This window comes from Protopterus annectens, chromosome 3.part0, assembly GCF_019279795.1.
Source record: "Protopterus annectens isolate FY-2018-M chromosome 3.part0, PAN1.0, whole genome shotgun sequence".
Classification (NCBI taxonomy): Eukaryota; Metazoa; Chordata; order Ceratodontiformes; family Protopteridae; genus Protopterus; species Protopterus annectens.
In genome coordinates, this window is record NC_056731.1 from 122,674,184 (window position 1) to 122,693,642 (window position 19,459).

At 35.6% G+C, this 19,459-nt stretch overlaps 1 protein-coding gene across 1 annotated transcript in view; it reads right to left on the reverse strand.

The window, feature by feature from the left end:
* The window catches only part of LOC122796781 (macrophage mannose receptor 1-like), a 1,193,236-nt gene that overhangs the window by 144,317 nt on the left and 1,029,460 nt on the right, over positions 1 to 19,459 (reverse strand). The window contains exons 22-23 of the mRNA XM_044065508.1: positions 13,322 to 13,458; positions 2,767 to 2,872 (exon numbers count right to left, since the gene is read on the reverse strand). Coding sequence (XP_043921443.1) covers positions 2,767 to 2,872; positions 13,322 to 13,458 — 243 coding nt within the window. The remainder of the gene's footprint in view (positions 1 to 2,766; positions 2,873 to 13,321; positions 13,459 to 19,459) is intronic.

The window sequence follows — 19,459 nt, forward strand, 5'->3', positions numbered from 1 at the left end:
ATAATGTGATGCTACTGGGATTTTTTCCTGTACAGAATTCCCTATAACAGTGCAAGTGTCTTTTCCATTGAATAAATGATAGACTCACTACCAGCAAAGTACGACAGCTGCAGTACATGGACATTATTTATATACTGACTTTTTTGTTGTGAAACTCCCTACATCTCAAAAAAGGTTATTTTTTTTCACTAACAAGCAATAACAAAATGTAGGCTCTGAGAAAAATATGTATATGGCACTATATTTTCTGAAAATGTAATACAGTTAGTTTTCCCTCACCTGTAGCCTGCAAGTGCCTGTGTCAACACATGCCCCTTATTGTACTCACAAAAACTGGTATAAATTCATTGAGTAACAGAAATGTCCAAATGCCCCTGTGCCCTGAAATAAATTAATCCTATTTGGTTTATTCTGTCCTGTGTGAGATTCCCTTTTGTCCATGTAAGCTCATATTTCTCCTCTCAAATCCCTGAAGGCTGAAGGGCAGAACTGTTACCAGCAAGCTAGGGCTACCACAGTGCAGTACTACTCTAAGTATTTTATCTGTGGAAACTCCTGTATCTCAGATCAAGCCGCCCTATTTAATTGAAACAGCATGGCAAAAATCAGTCAGTTACCACAATGTCTAGATAGCGGTTCTCATTCAAAGCAGTATAGTTTGTTTCTTTCTACCCAAGTGGAATTCTTTGTATCAACAAAGGCGCTGTTAACACTTAGAAGCACTGCTGTAAATTCATCTAGTAACAGCAGCATCTATCTGACATAGTGTTCTGTAGTAATATATAGCTATATATCTATCTATATATGTGTGTGTGTGTGTGTGTGTGTGTGTGTGTATGTGTGTGTGTGTAAACAAACTACATTTACTTCTTCTTATTATTTTTCTATATTAAAATGAGTCCTATCACAACCAACATGCAACCTCACAACCCTGTATCAGCTATCACACATGAAGTAGATGAAATAGGCTTAGCTGTTAAAACCAGTTCTTTCTGATACAAAATGTAAATATATACAGAATAAACACACACACACACACACACACACACACACACACACACACACACACACACACACACACACACACACACTCACACACACACACATGTAAAAGCGCTCCACAAAAAATGAGCAGAAACAGTCCCTAACTAATACAACCATTGAATGCAAACAGCTGATATTACAGCTTAAGGAACATAATAACTTTATATGGACTGATTAACTTTAACCTGCTTCTGTGATTGGGGAAGAAGGGAGATTATAGAATAAAACATCATTATCATTCAAAAACAAGCACGCTGACTGGAAAATCCAACCAGCATGCCCATTGTAAATCAAGCATATACCAAAATTTAAAAAAGCTGGCTGCTAAAGTATCACTTAGCAGCCAGACTTTCTATCAGTATACGCTAGATAACAGCATTGTATACCCAGAGCACACCAAAAACATGAGAAAAATCAGACATGTTCTATAAAATTAAAAGAAGCATACCTGATTTTTCTCATATTTTCCAATGTCCCTCATACAATTTTCACTTTTTTTTAATAATAAAAAGAAAAAAAAAAAAACAATGGAGATGCTCCTTTCTCTATTGCTTCTTTTATACTGATGTACTGTGTAAGCATGGGAACATAAATATCATACAAAAATGTAGAGCATCAGCCAAGAGTAGATAGTGTGGAAAGAAACTAAAGTGTTATTATACAGACACATTATTTAAGAAAGGTAAGCAATTTCTTTCTTAAGAATGTTATTGTATAATAGCAATAATCTACTCCTGTGTGTGGGTTTATCAGGATTTATCCATATCCAGTCATGGATTATTACTTTAATACATTTCAGTGAACTAACATTCAGCCTTTCCAAATAGAAGCAGTAGGATTATTATTTTGTTTTCACAATTAATAATCTACATCTAAATCATATTCAGGGTGGGAAAGTGTTTCCTTTTCTTTCTCTTTTCTTAATTTTTGTTTGTAAATTGGATCCCTACCAATAAAATATATATCCAAAAAGCAAATTATATTGCACCCAGTAGTAGTTAAGGGGTTAAGAAATGTAATTTCCATAATGACTATACATAATGTAGAGTAACCATAAATGTTTTAAGTGCTGTTGATTAAGTCATTATTTTTATGAATTTTCAGAATAACTGACCTTATACTGCTGTGTTTCATAGCAAACACACAATAGTCATAGAATACGTGTAGTATATACAAAAGTAATGTACTTAAATCTAAATGCTAAATATTTATCAATTTTTTTTAAAGGGATGTTTGTCTGTGTGGGTTACAACAATAGGTATAGTTGTAATAGGCAGCTGCCTGTAAAGAGTATGAGTCATGTAACTTCTCAAAGGACTGGTGACAGGTTTCTGATCAATGCAAAAAGGGTAAACAAAAAGGGCACCATGTCTCTCACCTCTTCATTGTGACATTTCTGACAATATGTGTTCATAATTATACATAGATTAAAAGAGTAGTGTTTCTTTTGTGCAATGGCAAACAGCTTTATAAAACAGTTTTTAATTTCTTACTATTATGTATATGGAATTTCTTTTTATATGTTGGTCCTATCATCAGTAAATGCTGGCAAGTGTTACAATTGAGACTACTACTATGCTAGACAAGACTTTTCAATTGGATGATTATTCTGTTAAACCAATCTGTATGCCAAAACTTAAAGAATACATTTTCTAACAGTTATGTTTGTTAGATTTTACATTGATGCTACTTGGTATGATAAAACAAAAATTAATTCCTCACCTGGTGATCTCTGGCATATATAACCTCTAGAGAGAGTACATAAATAATCTTCCCAGGCTCCGACTTCTCCTCTGATACCAGTATGTATTGCAACACAGTCATACCACTGTGAAGAGAAAAAGAAAGATAACCGAACTCAAGACACGAATAAACCATTCAAGTGAAACTGCAAGGCCTTTTACTTTGGCGAACATATTTTACTCTTCCTTTTCTAATTACTGTCAGGGGTGATGTTCTTTATTTACATTCATAAAATTAACATTTCCGTTCTTTCATTCACTTGTCAATTTTGTGTTTGGTTGCATATTTATTTATTACACAATAGAAAACTGACAGATACTGCAGACAGAGAGGAGTAAGACATGTCACATTAAAATCATTAGTCATCAAATGTTTATAAAGACGTACAACTACAATTCTCTACTGAAATGTTGGGACCTGCAATGTTGAGTTCTAAAATGTCAAAAAAAGGCCAAAAAGAAAGGAGAAGAGTTAACATTAACTATTACATTTCTTCTTTAAACTTGCCCCTATACCACCTGGACTTATATACACCAACACTGAGATTTCTATACCTTGGAGAAAAGGGAATATTCTGAGTACTGGCATCTCAGACTTAATATATGTAAGGCTGTATTTTTACTCATTCAGCCTCCTAATTGCAGGACTCTCATCAAGAAAAGTCTCATCAAGAGAATTAAGTTACTCAACTACTACTCCAGTTAAAGAACAGATCGCCAGTCTAGAGTCCCATTTATTCAGTATAGAAGGTATTATCTGTTCCTAGAAATGGATAAGTGAAATGAAAGGCCTAGTAAACTGTTTGAAGCTTGAATTAACAACTTCCTCTGTAGAAAAGTAGATTTTCTAAAACTAAATCCCATTTTGTCTTAAGGTAGAAAGCTGACAAAATTATTTGGCTGCTGGTACTCATTGCACTTTTCACCTTTAATTTTGACACCACCGCTTTCTCTAAAATTTTCAAGATTCTGTTATTTTAGATTAAAGCAGCTAAAGGAAAGTGAGTTATTAAATGTATTTTAAAAACTATGTCTCTAAAGAAATGTACTGCCTGATGAGTTTGTTCATCTGCAATTTATTTGAAATACACGTGCAAAAAGTGTCAGTCTGTATCCTGTTCTCTGCAAACTCACTTTAGCTGGCAAAACATTTCTGAAGCATACTTAAGTTCCACATTAGTGATGACAGGAGTTACTTGTTGTGCTGACAAGGGAGGCCCATATTAAGGAATGTAATATTTCTGTATTGAGTTTTCTTTGACTCATTGTTACTTATCAGAGCAAATCTTTGTAACTTGGGTACTTTTTTCTGATGAGAACAGTCACCCTGAGAATATTTCAGGTATGTGCAAATGATTAGTTCCACTCATAGGCATGTCTGCTTAAAGTCTGCGAGCAAGAACTACTTGGTACATGGAGAAGTGCCATCTTGTAGTTCTAAAGTAAATGTACACAAACTATGTTTTCAAGGCAGTAAACATTGTCCTATCTGTCTCTGATCAAGTATAGGAAAAGGCTTCTCAGGTCTACTGTGGTGCCTGATTTAACAATTAAAAAATACAGAGTTAGAAAAGGCATCCACAGTGGACTATGATTAATATAAATTCCAGGGAAAGAGGGATGCTTTGGAAACCAGTTTGGCAGTGAACACAGGAAAGGATGTAGATTCACAGTAAGCCATGGAACCAGCTTAACAGACAAGAAATGAGCTCTAGTTGCTTCCTGCTTAGACATTCTTAAATCATTTAACGTGGATAAAAGGCAAATGAACTTTGCGTTGGTCAAAAGCTGAGCAATAGAGAAAATATAAAAAAAGACATAAAGCTTAATAATAAATAGATTCCGCTCATATGAAAACAAAGCACTTTGCCTACACTAAAGTGACACTGAAGTCAGTACTATGGCATATCCTTTTCAACCTTTGTACAAAGTAATATCTCAAAAGATGAAAACACCTTCATGTTGATGACATAAAGATAATGTGCATGGTTGTTGCACAGGCTAGTGTGGAAAACATTTAAAAGGCAGATGACAACGATGCAAGAAAAGTCTAAAACTCTGCTGCTCATATTCACTTCAGAAACCAATTATAGAATGTAATGTGCTTGTGAAACAATTAAGAAATTGGAAAGGAACCAAGTATAGTCATTATATGAAGTTAAGCAATCAATGTGTTACCAGGCTAAATGCGAGGCCAATGCAATGCCTGAAAGAATACAAAGAGATTGAAGCAGTACAGAACCAAAGTGTGTATTCCTCTAGCAAGAATTGTGTGCAGTTTTGAAGGCTAGAAAAACAGAAGTGATAAATCTGGTAAAAAAAAAAAAATACACAGCTTTCATCAAAGCATGTATATGCCTTGAAGAAATGAATCAGGGATAGTGACAGAAACAATGAAATACCTCAAAAGATTCTTTAGACTGAGTATTAGTTTTCAAAACAGAATCATGAGGAAAAAATAGATATACAAGTAGAATACTTAAACAATCAAAAAAAGTATTATGTACAGAAATGATGGGTGGTAAGAGGCACATCCTTCTCAAAGAGGTGATAGTTTATTACCTGTAACAGAAATCAATAGTGGATTAAATTTAATATGGACACAGAGGTTCTTAACTGCAGTAAATTCTATGATGTGCACTTAAAAGAAATAACAAACCGGTACTTTTCCGTTATCGGGGCAACAGTCATAATGAGCACTTGGAATCCTAGTACTCATTATAACATTGATTGTTCAGCTGCTGCTGACGTGCACACACACTTATTTTCCTGTCAGATGTATAAAATGTGGTCGATCACAATTAATAAATAATGACAATCATTTGACTTCTAGACTTGCTTTATTCCAAATAATGCATGCTGACAGGGTTTAAAAGGAAGTGAATTAGCATGCATTTTTTGGAGAAAAACAAGTGCATAACTCAAATGATTGCCGTTATTTATTAAATGTGATCGACCATACTTTTCTCCTAAAACTGCCAGTTAGTTGTAGGGAATGCGGAGGGGAGTGAGCCGACATTAAGAGAGAGTTGAGAGGTATATGTTTATGGGACACACATTAATCAGATTGTGTGAAAAGGCAGGTAAATGCCATGGTCACATGTTTGGACAGGGTGAAACAGAGAGTAAAAAAATGCATGCGTATGTCTTTTTTTAACGTCAATCGCAGTCTCAATACTCAAAGCCCCCCCCCAAAAAAAATAAATAAATAGACTGATGTGGTATTAGTGGTGTTTAATTAACATATACCTGCAATGCACTGGCTTTGCCACATGCCTACAAGGGAGTGTGCATGTGAGTGTATGGTATGAATGAGTTGTAATATTTTCTCTTTATGAACTGTTAACATTTTCTTACACTTGAATTTCTGCACTTTGTTACCAGCGACAATACATTTAGGCACTCACATGGTGCTTCATTTCTTTCCTATTTAGCTAATGAAGAATCGCTTTTCATTTCCAACTAGTTAGTCCAAGACTGTCGTGAAAATGAAATGAAATCAGGAAGTATGGGGTTTTGTCCAGCTGGATTATCCCGGTAAACAAATGTTAAGTGAATAAATCAAAATTTAAGGGGCGTGATTATCAAACAAAAACTACACTGTGACTGGATTTATAGGTTTCCTTCAGCACACTTATTAGTTTTCCCGGTACATTAATCGAATAATTTATGACGTGCGATTGTCATAATCAGGAAGTATTTGTTGCCCTGATAATGGAAAAGTACCAACAAACCTATACAGAAAATATTCAGCATTCTTTTAAATGACTATAACAGAAAGCAAAATAAATACACTATTTAAAACAGATGCCAAAATAGGTGAAAGAGATTTTAAAGAGATAATAAATAATTCTTGCTGTTTTCACATTATTTTCTAAACATGATAATAATGTGAATGGAACTATGGCAGAAAAAATCACTGCCAAATTAGAACAGAATGGATATTGTTTAAATTCCGTTTTTGATACATTGCAGATTCCATTGTCAAAGCTTGTGTAAGAATTATAAAAATTCTGTCAACCCACAAGGCAGACATTTTATACCAAATTCTTTACTCTTACTACAATTAACAGAAATCAAGTGTGGCACCTTTGCTAACTGGACCCAGTACACTGCTGCCACCATTGTCATCCTCACCTTGTAGTGATCCTCCATGTTCGTGCCATGCTATAAAAATGGGACTATGGGAAGAAGTTTGTACATGATTGGGCTAGGTGAAATGTGAGAGACAAAACTTAGCAAATATTAAATCTGTGGTGATGAATTTGGTTTCCTTTTGCGTTAATCTTGAATACGAAAAGGAAATTTCTGCAGGTGGCAGGTAGTGGACATGTAGTTAAATTCACTTTTCCTCACTCGTCACATTTCTGCTGTTCCTGTGTGATAAACATGAGGCAGATGAACCAGAGTAAGCTGGGTTATCGGTAAAGGTGCCAGTGTACAGTACAGGTCACATGTATTACATGTTCAAGTGCTGTTTGTCTCAGTACCTAATAATTACATTCAGATCTACTGAGTATGAACTAGTTCACTGTCAGTTGCATGAGTGAAAATACAGTCATGATCAATAGTAAGTTTTAAAACATTTTTTTTTTTTTTTTGCATGAGGACAATTTCACCTGCACACCCCCCATGTAAGGGCTCTGCCTGCAGATATCAAAAATATACTGTCTCTTGAAAAGAGTCTGTTTACAGACACAGTCTGTGTAGTCTGTGTATTTAAGTGACTTGCACTAGAATACATGAGAAAAATATTCAGCTGTGAGCAAGTGAGCCAAAAACATACAGAGCTTAAACAAGTAGAAGATAACCACAGCTATAAATAAATGCAATCTGAGGGTTGTGCTGCTCAGTGCTAGAAGTCTAAATCTCAAGATGCACTCACTTGAAGCACTCCTCAAAATGGAGAACATCAACATTTGTGCTGTAATGTAGACCTGGTTTAAAGCAGCACAAAGCACCCCTGCACTACTAGGCTATAACATGTCTGCTGCTGGCATGTTTCTGCTGTGCAATTTTGTATTGCTGCATTGCCTGCACCATTAGCCTGTTGGAGTCTGCTTACTGCTTGTGCTCTGCAGTATGTCAATGTCCATGTATCAGTGAGAGATGCTGCTATGCCGTGCCAGCTAGGAATTATCACACCACAACATATATAACCCCCTTATGTGTTGTGTGAGGACTATTAGAGGGGTATGACTATAGAGAGGATTGGTGATATTAAACATATCAGGCAGTGTTATAAGCTTATGTACAGGACATATTGTCCATCCTGGAATGTATATTGAGTACACTGCTGTTGGCTGTATGATACGTCTGAGTAATATGCACTGGTCTTGCATTTTAACTCCTTTTTGGATTACTCCATTGGTATTACACAGAGTACCCATGATAGACTGCATCGTACAGCTCCATGTTTCATGTTATACCATTTTGACTGCATCCTCTGGGGCATATGCTGCCCCCTGTATTTGTTGGCACAATATATGCTGCGGTATGTAAAACAATATTGCTACACTTGGTCATTTGTTTGGCACAGATTAGAATACATATATTTCAGTTCACAGTGCCTATTGTCTGGCCTTCAGCCATGTTGCTCAGCACAGCAGACCTGTTGCCTCATAGCTCATCAATGCAGCTTCAGTTATCATCATGTTGTCTTTACTGTGTGGCATTGTTACCTTTCCTTCCACATTCCCATGTTTACCAGTAAATGTGAACTTGCCCTGGACCTTCAGTGTCCCTTTATATATCTGATCATGTCATGCACAGAATGTACTCCCACACATATGCACTATGTACATGTGCTTTGCTAGCCTGTGAGGGATCCTGCACTACACTGCTAATGTGCTTTCATATCACCTCTCACATGTACAGAAGATCAGAAGTTTCAACAGAGCTGTTGCGCACATACATGTGAGGAGTCACCTGCATATTGTTGGGTATGCACTACTGCACACTTATGTCATATAACAACACATCCTCTATATCACATTCTGTTGTGTAGCAGAATCATGTAGATTGGTCAGTATTGCACACACTGTTATGCTAAACACAGAGTTGCAAATTCCATACTTATAGTACCACTATACCCTTCCATGTGTATATCTGCCATCAAGGTTCAACACAAGTTTGCCAACATTATGCCACATTGACATTTGCCATACTTCTGTTTTAGCTACACACCACTGTCTTCACATGTGCATGTGTGTGTTGTACTTCTGACATTGTGCCCTCATACATGTCCAACATTGTGTTGTTTAATTAACTTGCCCACTGCTGAGTATGCTGAATGTTATTGTGTCATTGATATGTCAGTGACACATTTCAGTATACTAACTCACATGTGCCATGTTAACCAAAGTGCCCTAGTATATACAAGCTTGGCATGTGTTGCTCATATTATGTAATGTTCTCTATAATCAACTTTTCTGCTGCCTATGGTATGAGTGCCAATCTCATAGGTGTTTATTTTAGCCCCGTACAGTCCGAGCCCACCTGCAGGGTCATGGCTCCAGGCCTTGTACACAGCACCTGAGAAGTTCTTGCCACCAATGCATCTGTTAGCAATTACTGGGCATGCTGCACATGAAAGGTTACACCCACTTTTCGTTTGTGTTGTTTATTTCTTTCCCCTCCTCGTTTGCTATGTTGGATTCTTGTGTTGTGTGCACCTATCTTGACCTATTGCTGTGTGTTGAACCTAGTATTGTCACATATCTTCTGTGTTTTATGTTCCTTTCCTTCCCCCTTACAGTCTCCTAGATACATAAACCTAACTTATCCCTTCTTTCTCCAAATAAGAAAAAGAGGGTCATATCTCCAGATGGAGTGTGTGTGTTTGTATGTGTGCCCCATTGACAAATCCTCTGACCATCCATCCTTTCCCTTTCTCTATTTGTTTGTGTTATCCTGCTTACCAATCCCCTTTTCATCTTTCCTATCCCCAGCTCTTAGGCGTTTATGCATTGCACGTTTCCTACACATATCAGACTCCCCAAATATATTTAGATTACTGTTCTATGCTGTGCTTGGAATAGGGATTGCACTGCCACATCACCATATATTTTTTTCATTTATTGATGTCCTGAACTCAATAGCAATATCAGCAAAATATGCAGTTATATATTGGCTTGTGTATGTAAAAAAAAAAAAAAAAAAAAAAAAAAGGGTCTACTTTGTTTGTACAAAATTTCAGTACCTCGAAACCCACTTGGCTGAACCCAGTTGTTCAAAGCACCAAAACTTTGAAAACTGAGTATGCAGATCACAATACAGTGCGGCATGGGAATATTCCCTTTTCCTCGCTGTAGTGCGATCTTGGAGTTGGTATATTTAAGTAGGGGTGCCCCCCCCCACATGGGGGGTGCAGGGGGGCTTGTTTTTTTTTTTAGTCAGCCAATCTGGCAACTAGGCTTCAGCAAAAGTGCACTTTCACTGAACTGAGCATCTACTTTGTTTGTTCGATGTAATGTATTTTCGAACAAACCAAGTAGATCCATATAAATATAACTCTGTGTGAAGCCACAGTTTGCAGATGTTTATCTTACTAACATATATGTTCTTTTTCCATTTTATATATAATTATATATAGATTTGATATGTGAGGACTGAGTTTTTTAGGATGAACATACTGCATAGTAAATAAGTGTTTGTTCATACACTGTTGCCTATATTTAATCTCGTCTTCTGTGTCCTTCATTTATTTTCACTTCATTACTTAGCCTAGCCTTGTAATTACAGGGAGAATTGAGACATAATTTGGGGTCATTTGCAATATATTCACATCCTGGGCAGACTGCATTTGCCACCTGGCTAACTTATTATAACAGCTGGCACAGTATGTCTGCCAACTTAGGTAACACCTGCACTGTCATACTGTTCTTTTAGAATCTGGGGATACATTTTTAGTATTTGTAATGATATAGCAGAAAATAACTTGGTGGCTAGTTGAAGTACTCTTACACTTCTATTCAATGTGGCAGCCTTGCCATGAACCCACAAACAATCTCAACAGGTTTAAGGTACAAATTCTTTTATAACTTCAAATAGGATCATCCCCTGATAAATGCCTGTCCTATGAATTCTTAAAAATCTCAGAAAGCACAATCTGATAATTTATCAAATAGGGCCTTTCCGTATTGTACCATTGTTTAAATAATAACTCTCTATTGTATAAAACTATAATTGTACCATAGCCTTCTTGTCTCCCTTATCCAAAATTCTAGAAAAATGCATTCATTCCCAACTAATTCAACATCTAAGTTAATACAACTTTGTAAAGTTTGTATCAAATTCATAACATGGTTTCATGTTAAAAAATTTACACTAATACTGCCTTACCTGATGCTGTAGAGAGCAGCTGTTATAATGCAGATTACAGTGAATTATTTGATCATACTTTTTGGATCTCCCAAACTTCACGAAACACTTCTCCTGTTGTTTAGTTGTTGTATCCTATCATTAGCTATATTCCTTTTGGTGGTATCAGAAAATGATTCAAAAGTTGCCTAGAAGAACTGAACTAGTAGTCCGGGTGAATTGTTACCATCTCTGCTGCCTTTTATTGCTGGAAATCCTTCTTATCTTGAAACTCAACTCATTCTGCTCTACTGTCTTTGTGAATGAGATGGCCTATCTTTGTGAAGTAGCAGAACTAATCCAATGCACTGATTGCACTATAATCATTCTATATAATATAATCACCATTTCAAATAACAAGATAAAATTCAATTTTGATTGCTGCAGTAATGACTAAAAGCAATACTAAAAGTAAAACTGTGCTCTTTTCAGGCAAGAGCTAATATTTGTATCTTACCCAAATATAATCTTTGTACCTCCATCCCGTAAAAGACAACCTTACATTAACTTTTTATACAATTTGTCAGTTGAGGAAATAAGTGTAACAAAGCTGTTTGATCTGGTCACTGAGCATCTGTTATGGGTACATATGTATGATACCCACACAGAGGTATAAACCATGGCTCTAGATGACTGCCACAGTTAAAGTGACACTCCCACCCATGTGCAAAAATGAGAAAAAAGGGGGTTGTGGTTGGATGGATATATAATTCTGTGCCCCAAACCAGACTTACACATGTTCATAATCATTAAGTCTCTGAAAGCTAGTAGTGTATCATACATTATTTTTTTATTATACTCAGTGATAGGATATATATGTTAAGGTACCATTTTGCTTACTTCCTGTCATCTTTCACCTATGTATAGATGCCATCTCTTTGTTCTCAGATGACCTAAACAACCAAGATAGTGTCAAATGTGAATTTGCTGTGTATATACAACATGCATTTTCCTCAATTCACATTATTCTGAATTATGTTCATAGGTTCATAGGTTCATAGGTTCATACTAGGCTATCTGCCCTAGGGCATTTATAAGCCTAGCCAGAGTGTGTATGGCTTTCGCCACCCATTTTAAATTAATTTTGTTATGCCCTTTTTTGAGGTTAGTATACTGTGCCTCTGTCTAACAGTGACACAGAAGTGATACCCGGGGTAAACCTACAATCTCCCATGCACTCATCAAGATTCCTCTTGAAGAGAGTCAATGAGGGACTCTGCCTAACCTGAACTGGGATTTTATTCCAGAGTGAAGGGAGCCTCTGGGTTATGAATCTGTCCCTCCAGCATGTCCTATTTATTTCAGTGCTGAGGTTCAAGACTCTCGAGCGCATAGCTCGATGGGATTTGAATTTTCTGAGGTGCAGCATGTCCATTAATTCCGAGTTGGACATAGCTTTATACGTCAGGCACAGATCGCCTCTGAGCAGGCGGTATGCCACTGAGTAGAGCTGGAGTTTCTTTAACCGGGCAGCATATGGCATCTGTTTGAGCCCTTTGATCTTCTTCGTGAGGTACTTTTGGGGTCTTTCCAGTTGCTGCAAGTGTCTGGTAAGGTACATCCCAAAAGGGGCATTGTACTCAATTATGGGCCTTATATCATATGTCATATACTATTTCCTAATGTTTCATAAATGCTTTTGATGTGCATTGACTTTATGTAATTTAATGTTTCTAGTGCTTATTCTCTCTCATTCTCCACTGAAAATGGAACCATCTCAGTTGGATGATCCTGGGCAACAAACATAAATAAATAAATAATACATAAATAAAGCAATCATGGCACCTGTTAATATATATTCTAAGGAAAAAAGGAAAAAAAAAAACTTCATCACTTATACTACCATATTTCAAAAGGAAAACAAAATATACAGAGATTAAAAAGAGAAAACTAAATGGCCTTTGTTAACCTTAGTTAAGGTTGTCCATCTTGTTCAAATAAATATTCATTAAGAATAAAACACGTACTATATAACTATTTCCATGCTGCATTTGCTAATTGTTTTAGGCAGATTACTTGAAATTCAGTTTTACTGAATTTTGTGAAATATTTAATAAATTAATTATTTTCAGAACCTCAAACATTTGCAAAGAAATTAGGATTAAGCACTAGCCAGATATTTGTTATTAAGCCAGTAGGCTGAGCTTTCTAAAGGACTGGGAAGGAATATGTACCGTGGGGAATCCTTTGGCCCAGTTTGTGTAGTATACTCCTTGACCATCCGTCCAGAGAAACTGTCCTTCATTGTTGATATCATTCAAGCCAATCCAGACATTGACCTTCATGTCCTTTAACTTCAGTGTAAGAAAAGCTGCAAATAAAAAAGGCAGATGTAAATAAACTGAAAAAGCACACCTAAAAGCATGGCTTCACTTTACATTGGTTCTAAAGCAGTTATTAATTGTACCAAATATTCCAGTCTTTTGAGCGTGAATGTGTCATTTCCAGTGACACATACAGTAATCATTAACCTGCAAAAACTATACCTAGCTGAAGGCATGAAACATCAAGAAACTAATGAGAGTCGTTTAAGTGTCACATGCTACCTATTTCACTTAAAGAGGTTATTATGGACACTTTAGTTAGGAAAGTAATAATCAGAAAGTAGACAACAATGGCATTACCGTAGTAACTAATGCTAGTAGATAGTCAGAGGCCTGTTGTCTAAATCTAGGGTTCAGATGCCTTAATTTACCATACAGGTGCTCACTCTTCTCTACAGTCTTAAGGCCAGATTTGACTCTGTCTGACTATTTGTTTTTTTTCTAACTGAGGCTGTCCTCATCAATTTGCTTTTATTACCCACAAGCAGAAAACATCCTCATCTAAGTGTTCTCCCAAACTTTCTTACTTTTATGAAATTCTTGTCTCCCATTTTTAATCGAAGCATATCCCAGTACAACTATAGCACACGTTTCTACACATTACAAAACTTCCGCACTCAGATAAATTGTCATCCAGAAAATGTTGATATTCTATTGTAATTGATGTTAACATCAGTGCATTGTTTAGACAATCTAATCAGTGAACCTTTTCTTCCAGGCCTCCATTGAATAGAGGCTATTGTAGAGTGTGTTTGTTTGTGAGAATGTCTCATGTGAGTATGAGTGTGTTTGTGTGCATGAATGTCAGAATGTGTCTATATCTGCATGTATGGGGTGCCCTTGCTAATGCAATGCATGGGATGATGGGATGCTAAGGAGAATATTAGCTCAGTCAGACTTTACAGCTGAATGCTTGATTCAGAGACATGGTAATGAGCTGCTAATTAAGTCTTTCTCATTGTACTTATAATACGTCTTTATATCGTAATTTATCTCTGTTCTGCTATTTGTCTAACCTGTATTGATTTTGCTAACTTAGCATGCAGTAACATACATAGTGCAAAAAAGAGTGGCTGTCTGTGATGGAAAGCATTGCTGGTATAAGAAGGGGGGACAAGTGATTAAATGGACACTGAAAGCAAGCTGCTTCTGCCCACTGAGATATAGACCATAACCACATTTACCACATTAGTCACAGTTGTGGACAGGATGTTTGTTCCCTATAGCTCAGTGTTTAAAATTTGAATATGGTTTTGGGGCACAACATCTCACAGATGTAAGAAGAGAGAGAGCAACCTAATGTGATGTGTTTGAGCTAATAAAGACTACTGAATAGAATGCAGTGGATAGGGACAGTGGTCTCTATAATGTAGCTGAAACATGCATTGACCTATTATGGTTCCAGCTCTTAATTGGATACTTTAAAATAAGTAAACCTTTAAGTTCACTTTAACAAAATAGCACCCTCTATGGACAGCTAGTTTGCCTATCCTTAAAGCTAAACTCAACACACTTAAGTGAATAATTTACTCATACTGTGCACCATTAAGTACCACATAGTATATGTTTGAAAACTATGTGTCTATAGCGCACATGAACTGATGACCAAACTATATATCCTACTGTGAGACTCTGTGACATGTTTTCATCCATTGCAACCTTCAAGAAGGTATCCCATATCCCATTTCTGTCAGTGTTTATAGTAACTGCACACAAACACACACACACACACACACACACACACACACACACACACACACACACACACACACACACACACACACACACACACACACACACACACACAAGCATACAAAGCCAAATATTCATACAGGTCCTTGTTTTTGTATGGTTTTATCTAAGTCTGGCTGGAATAGCTCAATAGCTTTACAGATCAAAACTAGTGATATCCTACTATGGATGGACAAGGGACAACTCACAAATGCCTTCTTTATTGATCTGAAAAAGGCATTACATCTAGTGGATCACAATCTACTTCTGTACTATCTGCTTGATATTGGCATTATCTCATATATTCTACCTGGGTCCCAAAGGTATATGCCTAATCAACACTTCTGTGTTACAATTATTCCTTTCTCTTTCTCTTTCTCTGTCTCTCTTCACATGCCAATCTGAACAAGGTGTTCCAGAAGGGTCCATTCTTGTCTACTCCTTTTCTCCATATTTCTCAACTAACTGCCTCTGGATCTTCTTCATCTCTCGTTCTTACTCTGTGCTTATGAAATAGGGCTATCCTCTCAAATAAATTCCTCACAGCTTTATAATAACAATTTCAGTCAGACTTCCTTTACCTATTACAGTGGATCAATAACAATAAACATACAGATTTCAGCCAAAACAAAAAGCATGCTCTTCAGTACGAAACAAAATCTAAACAAAACTGTCTCCATTCTACAAAACAATGACCACAGCAATGCCACTCTAAAAAAGCACACATTTAAATTCCTAGGACTCTATATAGTTCCTTCAGTGTCTGCTTACATTTAGACAATAGGAAAGAAAATAAACCCACTATTTATCTGGTTAACAAAATCTCCCCTTGCTCTCAAAATCTTCCAAAATTGCAAAATAAAAGGCACTGTACTACTACAACTAGAATAAGGCCTTTCCTTAATTGCATATGCTTAAAAAGAAAACTGCATTCTTGTTGAAACACTTACCAATAAAATAAGCATGTTTATCCCACCTTAGCAAAAGAAAAACACCAGTGGAAACACTAGAAAAAGCAAAATTGCTTTCTGTCAAAGGGCAGATCTCCTCAGATTACACCTGTTAAAGCTACTAGAAAATCAAACTGTCTCTCCACTAGCTTCCAGACTAATATAAGACTCTCCAGCCTGCAACCTTAGAAACCTTGACCATTCTGCACCCTCATTACGGGCCCTGCAAACTAAACTCAAGTGCACACATCTACTGCTTCTCTGCACAAGGTCCCAAAATCTGGAAACCCATACTAACCTCACTTAAAGAAACTTATTCTATATCCTCAGCTAAAAATGCACCTCTTAAAATGGTAAAACACCAGTGCAATATTTCAAATCATGCAAGCAAATCAAACCACAAACTCCCACTTACTGTTACATTCTGTGTTCCCTCTGCTTTTAGCCCGCCATACTTAAAACTCTTGCCATATTAATGCACTGTTAAAGTACTTCAAACTCTGAATTTGTACTGTAAGCAATCTCAGCCATCTATATAATTATGTGTCAAAAGATGTATTAGTTTGAACATAACTGTAACAATCTATGGCATGTTTTATATACCTGCTCATCTTTCTTTATGACTCTGGAGAAACTGCATACATTTGTCTACCGCTTTGCTATGCATAATTCCTGTATATTTGCATCAACTGTGTAATTATACATAGTATGTCTTGCAATATAGTTCTATAATAGTCAAACTTTAATGCTTTCCCCTAGCTGAGACTAAACTTGGTAATCAGTGATTACTGCTGTACCCATTAACAAATGTAAATAAATAAATACATAAAAAACATGTGATCAGGCAATGGCTCCAACTACATATATAACAATTTATTTATTTGTGCTTTGTGGGACCTGAGATGGCATTCAAACAACTAGGGCAAATTTGACCAGGGCACAAAGGAAGCATCTCCTAATCTTTTCAATAAGTGCCATGGGATTTTTCTCATCTACTAACTCTGGCAGATGGAACATGCATGCAACATCTGATCTGAAGGATGATAGATACACTGATGAGTGCAACACTTCTATTATGCTGCACTACAGTGTCAGACTTTGAAAATGAATCCAAGTATCAGGTGTGGGAATAGAACCAACAGACTTCTGATTTGCCAGCATGATCTGACAGCGTGACCTTCTGTAAGTAAAACTGACATGAGCAGGTATAAGTAAGTGGCTTTCCCTCCTCACATCGTTTGCTGTGTAACTCAACTAACCTTAAATACAAGGGCTCTTTTATATCATGCTTCTCACCTAAAAGACCACAGAAAAATATTTAGAAATTTTATTAATTGCTGCCGTTATTCAGTTTGCCATGCTGTGTGCATTTCTGATCTAGGGGCACATTCCATATCTGAGTAGTGGCTCAGTGCTCACTTGTTTTTTTTTTTTTTTTTACTAAAATGTATTTTTTATTTGTCAAATAATGAAATAATAAATTCTTAAAACATAAACTGATAACCAAATTAAACAAGATTAATTATATACAATATGTACAAAAGCCTGACAATAATGAAAGAAAATTCAACACAGAAAAAAATCCTAAATGAATAAGCATATAAAATAGATAACTTTCAAATTTCATTAGAGAGTTAATGTCCATTTATAGAGTATTGATAAGAGTAATAGCTTTCTTCCAAGGACTTTTAACAAGAGGTTTGAGATAAATTCTGCATTCTTTGACTTTAGTTTCCTTTAGTGCTGACTCATTCAGTAAGGATAAGAAGTCTTCCAAGAATGGTGAAGCAGTAGAATTCCAAGTATTCAAAAGTATTGACCATAGAAGAATCAACATATCTTTATTCAAAGGAAGGCCAACATTGGCATTGAATAATACTAAGGTTTTTTTTAATAACAATGAATCAGTAAACAAAGCTTTTAAGATGTCATCTATGTCACTACAAAATTGGTTTAGCTTATGACATTCATAAAAAATGAGAAACCAGTCTGCTTTACAGGTCTGTAAACACCTCCAACAAGAGATACTCTCAGATTTACTAGATTTAGTTAACTTACTTGGGGTTAGAAAAGCCCTGTGTAAAAATTTCCAAGTGTATATACTCCAATATTGACCATGACGTGAGTTTCACAGATGATAACATTTTAGATTTGCATTCTTGAGATATATTAGGAATATGTCTCATAGTAATATGTTTCCAAAATTTTTGTTGCTGTTTTGTTTTATAATTTATTAAAAATGTGTATAATTTAGAAATAATGTTTTGTATATTAGATTTATTATATAGAATTTTATATAAAGAAGTTATTAATTTAGGTTTATCTTTAAAAGAAGAGTTACTAGGTATATTGCAAATATCCTGAGAGAATTTATTATGCTTTGCAAAAGTAGTCAGTCTTGAGATGACAAGTTAAACTCTTTCATAAGATGTTGAATATCTAATACTTTATTTTCTTTTATACATTGCTGCCAACAAATTAATTGTTTGCATCCCAAGAAGTAAATATATTTCTGTGCATCTTATCAGAAAATGTTTTGTAGTACTAAAGGGTATTAAAAGTTCAAACCAGATTTTAATGTCAACATTGGCATTAATAAACTTTCTAAAATCATTAAAAATATAGTTCATAGAATTAAATTTAGTAGGTTTAGAGTTGTATTGGGTGATGTAACAAAGGAGAAAAAATGTTAGACTGTTCATTTAAGGAAAGGTTGGTTAAGAAGTTGTTTTCATTTAGTAAAATGGTTAAATGTAAGGATTTCCAGTTAGAGGCATAATTTAGATCTAACCAATTCAAAAATTACTTTAAATATTGAGGATGTAATACAAGTTTCAATATCTGGAAAATGTATCCCCCTTGACCCCATGGTCCAATATGATGTGAAAAATCAATTCTACTTCTATTGGGAGAACAAAGACATTTTAATAAGAGTTTATGTATGTCCTTGATGAAATGAATATCAGGGGAGATTAAAAAAAAGTTTGAATTATATATAATATTTCGGAGAGAAGAATAATTTTATTAGTTGTAACCTATCTTCAAATGAGATAAATATTTTATTCCATTGGCATTTATTGATTTCTCTATGGTGTTACATAAAATGATAGCTAGATAATCAAGAAAATCTACTTGTTGTCCACTACGATTTTTATATTTTTTTTCCCTTTTGGTTTAGTAACTGGTATTTAGATTTTAGTTTATTAAACTGTAAACCAGAAGCTGCTTGAAAATTTTCGATTAAAGATTCTAATTGCAAAAGAGGTTTTCTGAATTTGGTAATGATAGCAAAACATCATCTGCAAAT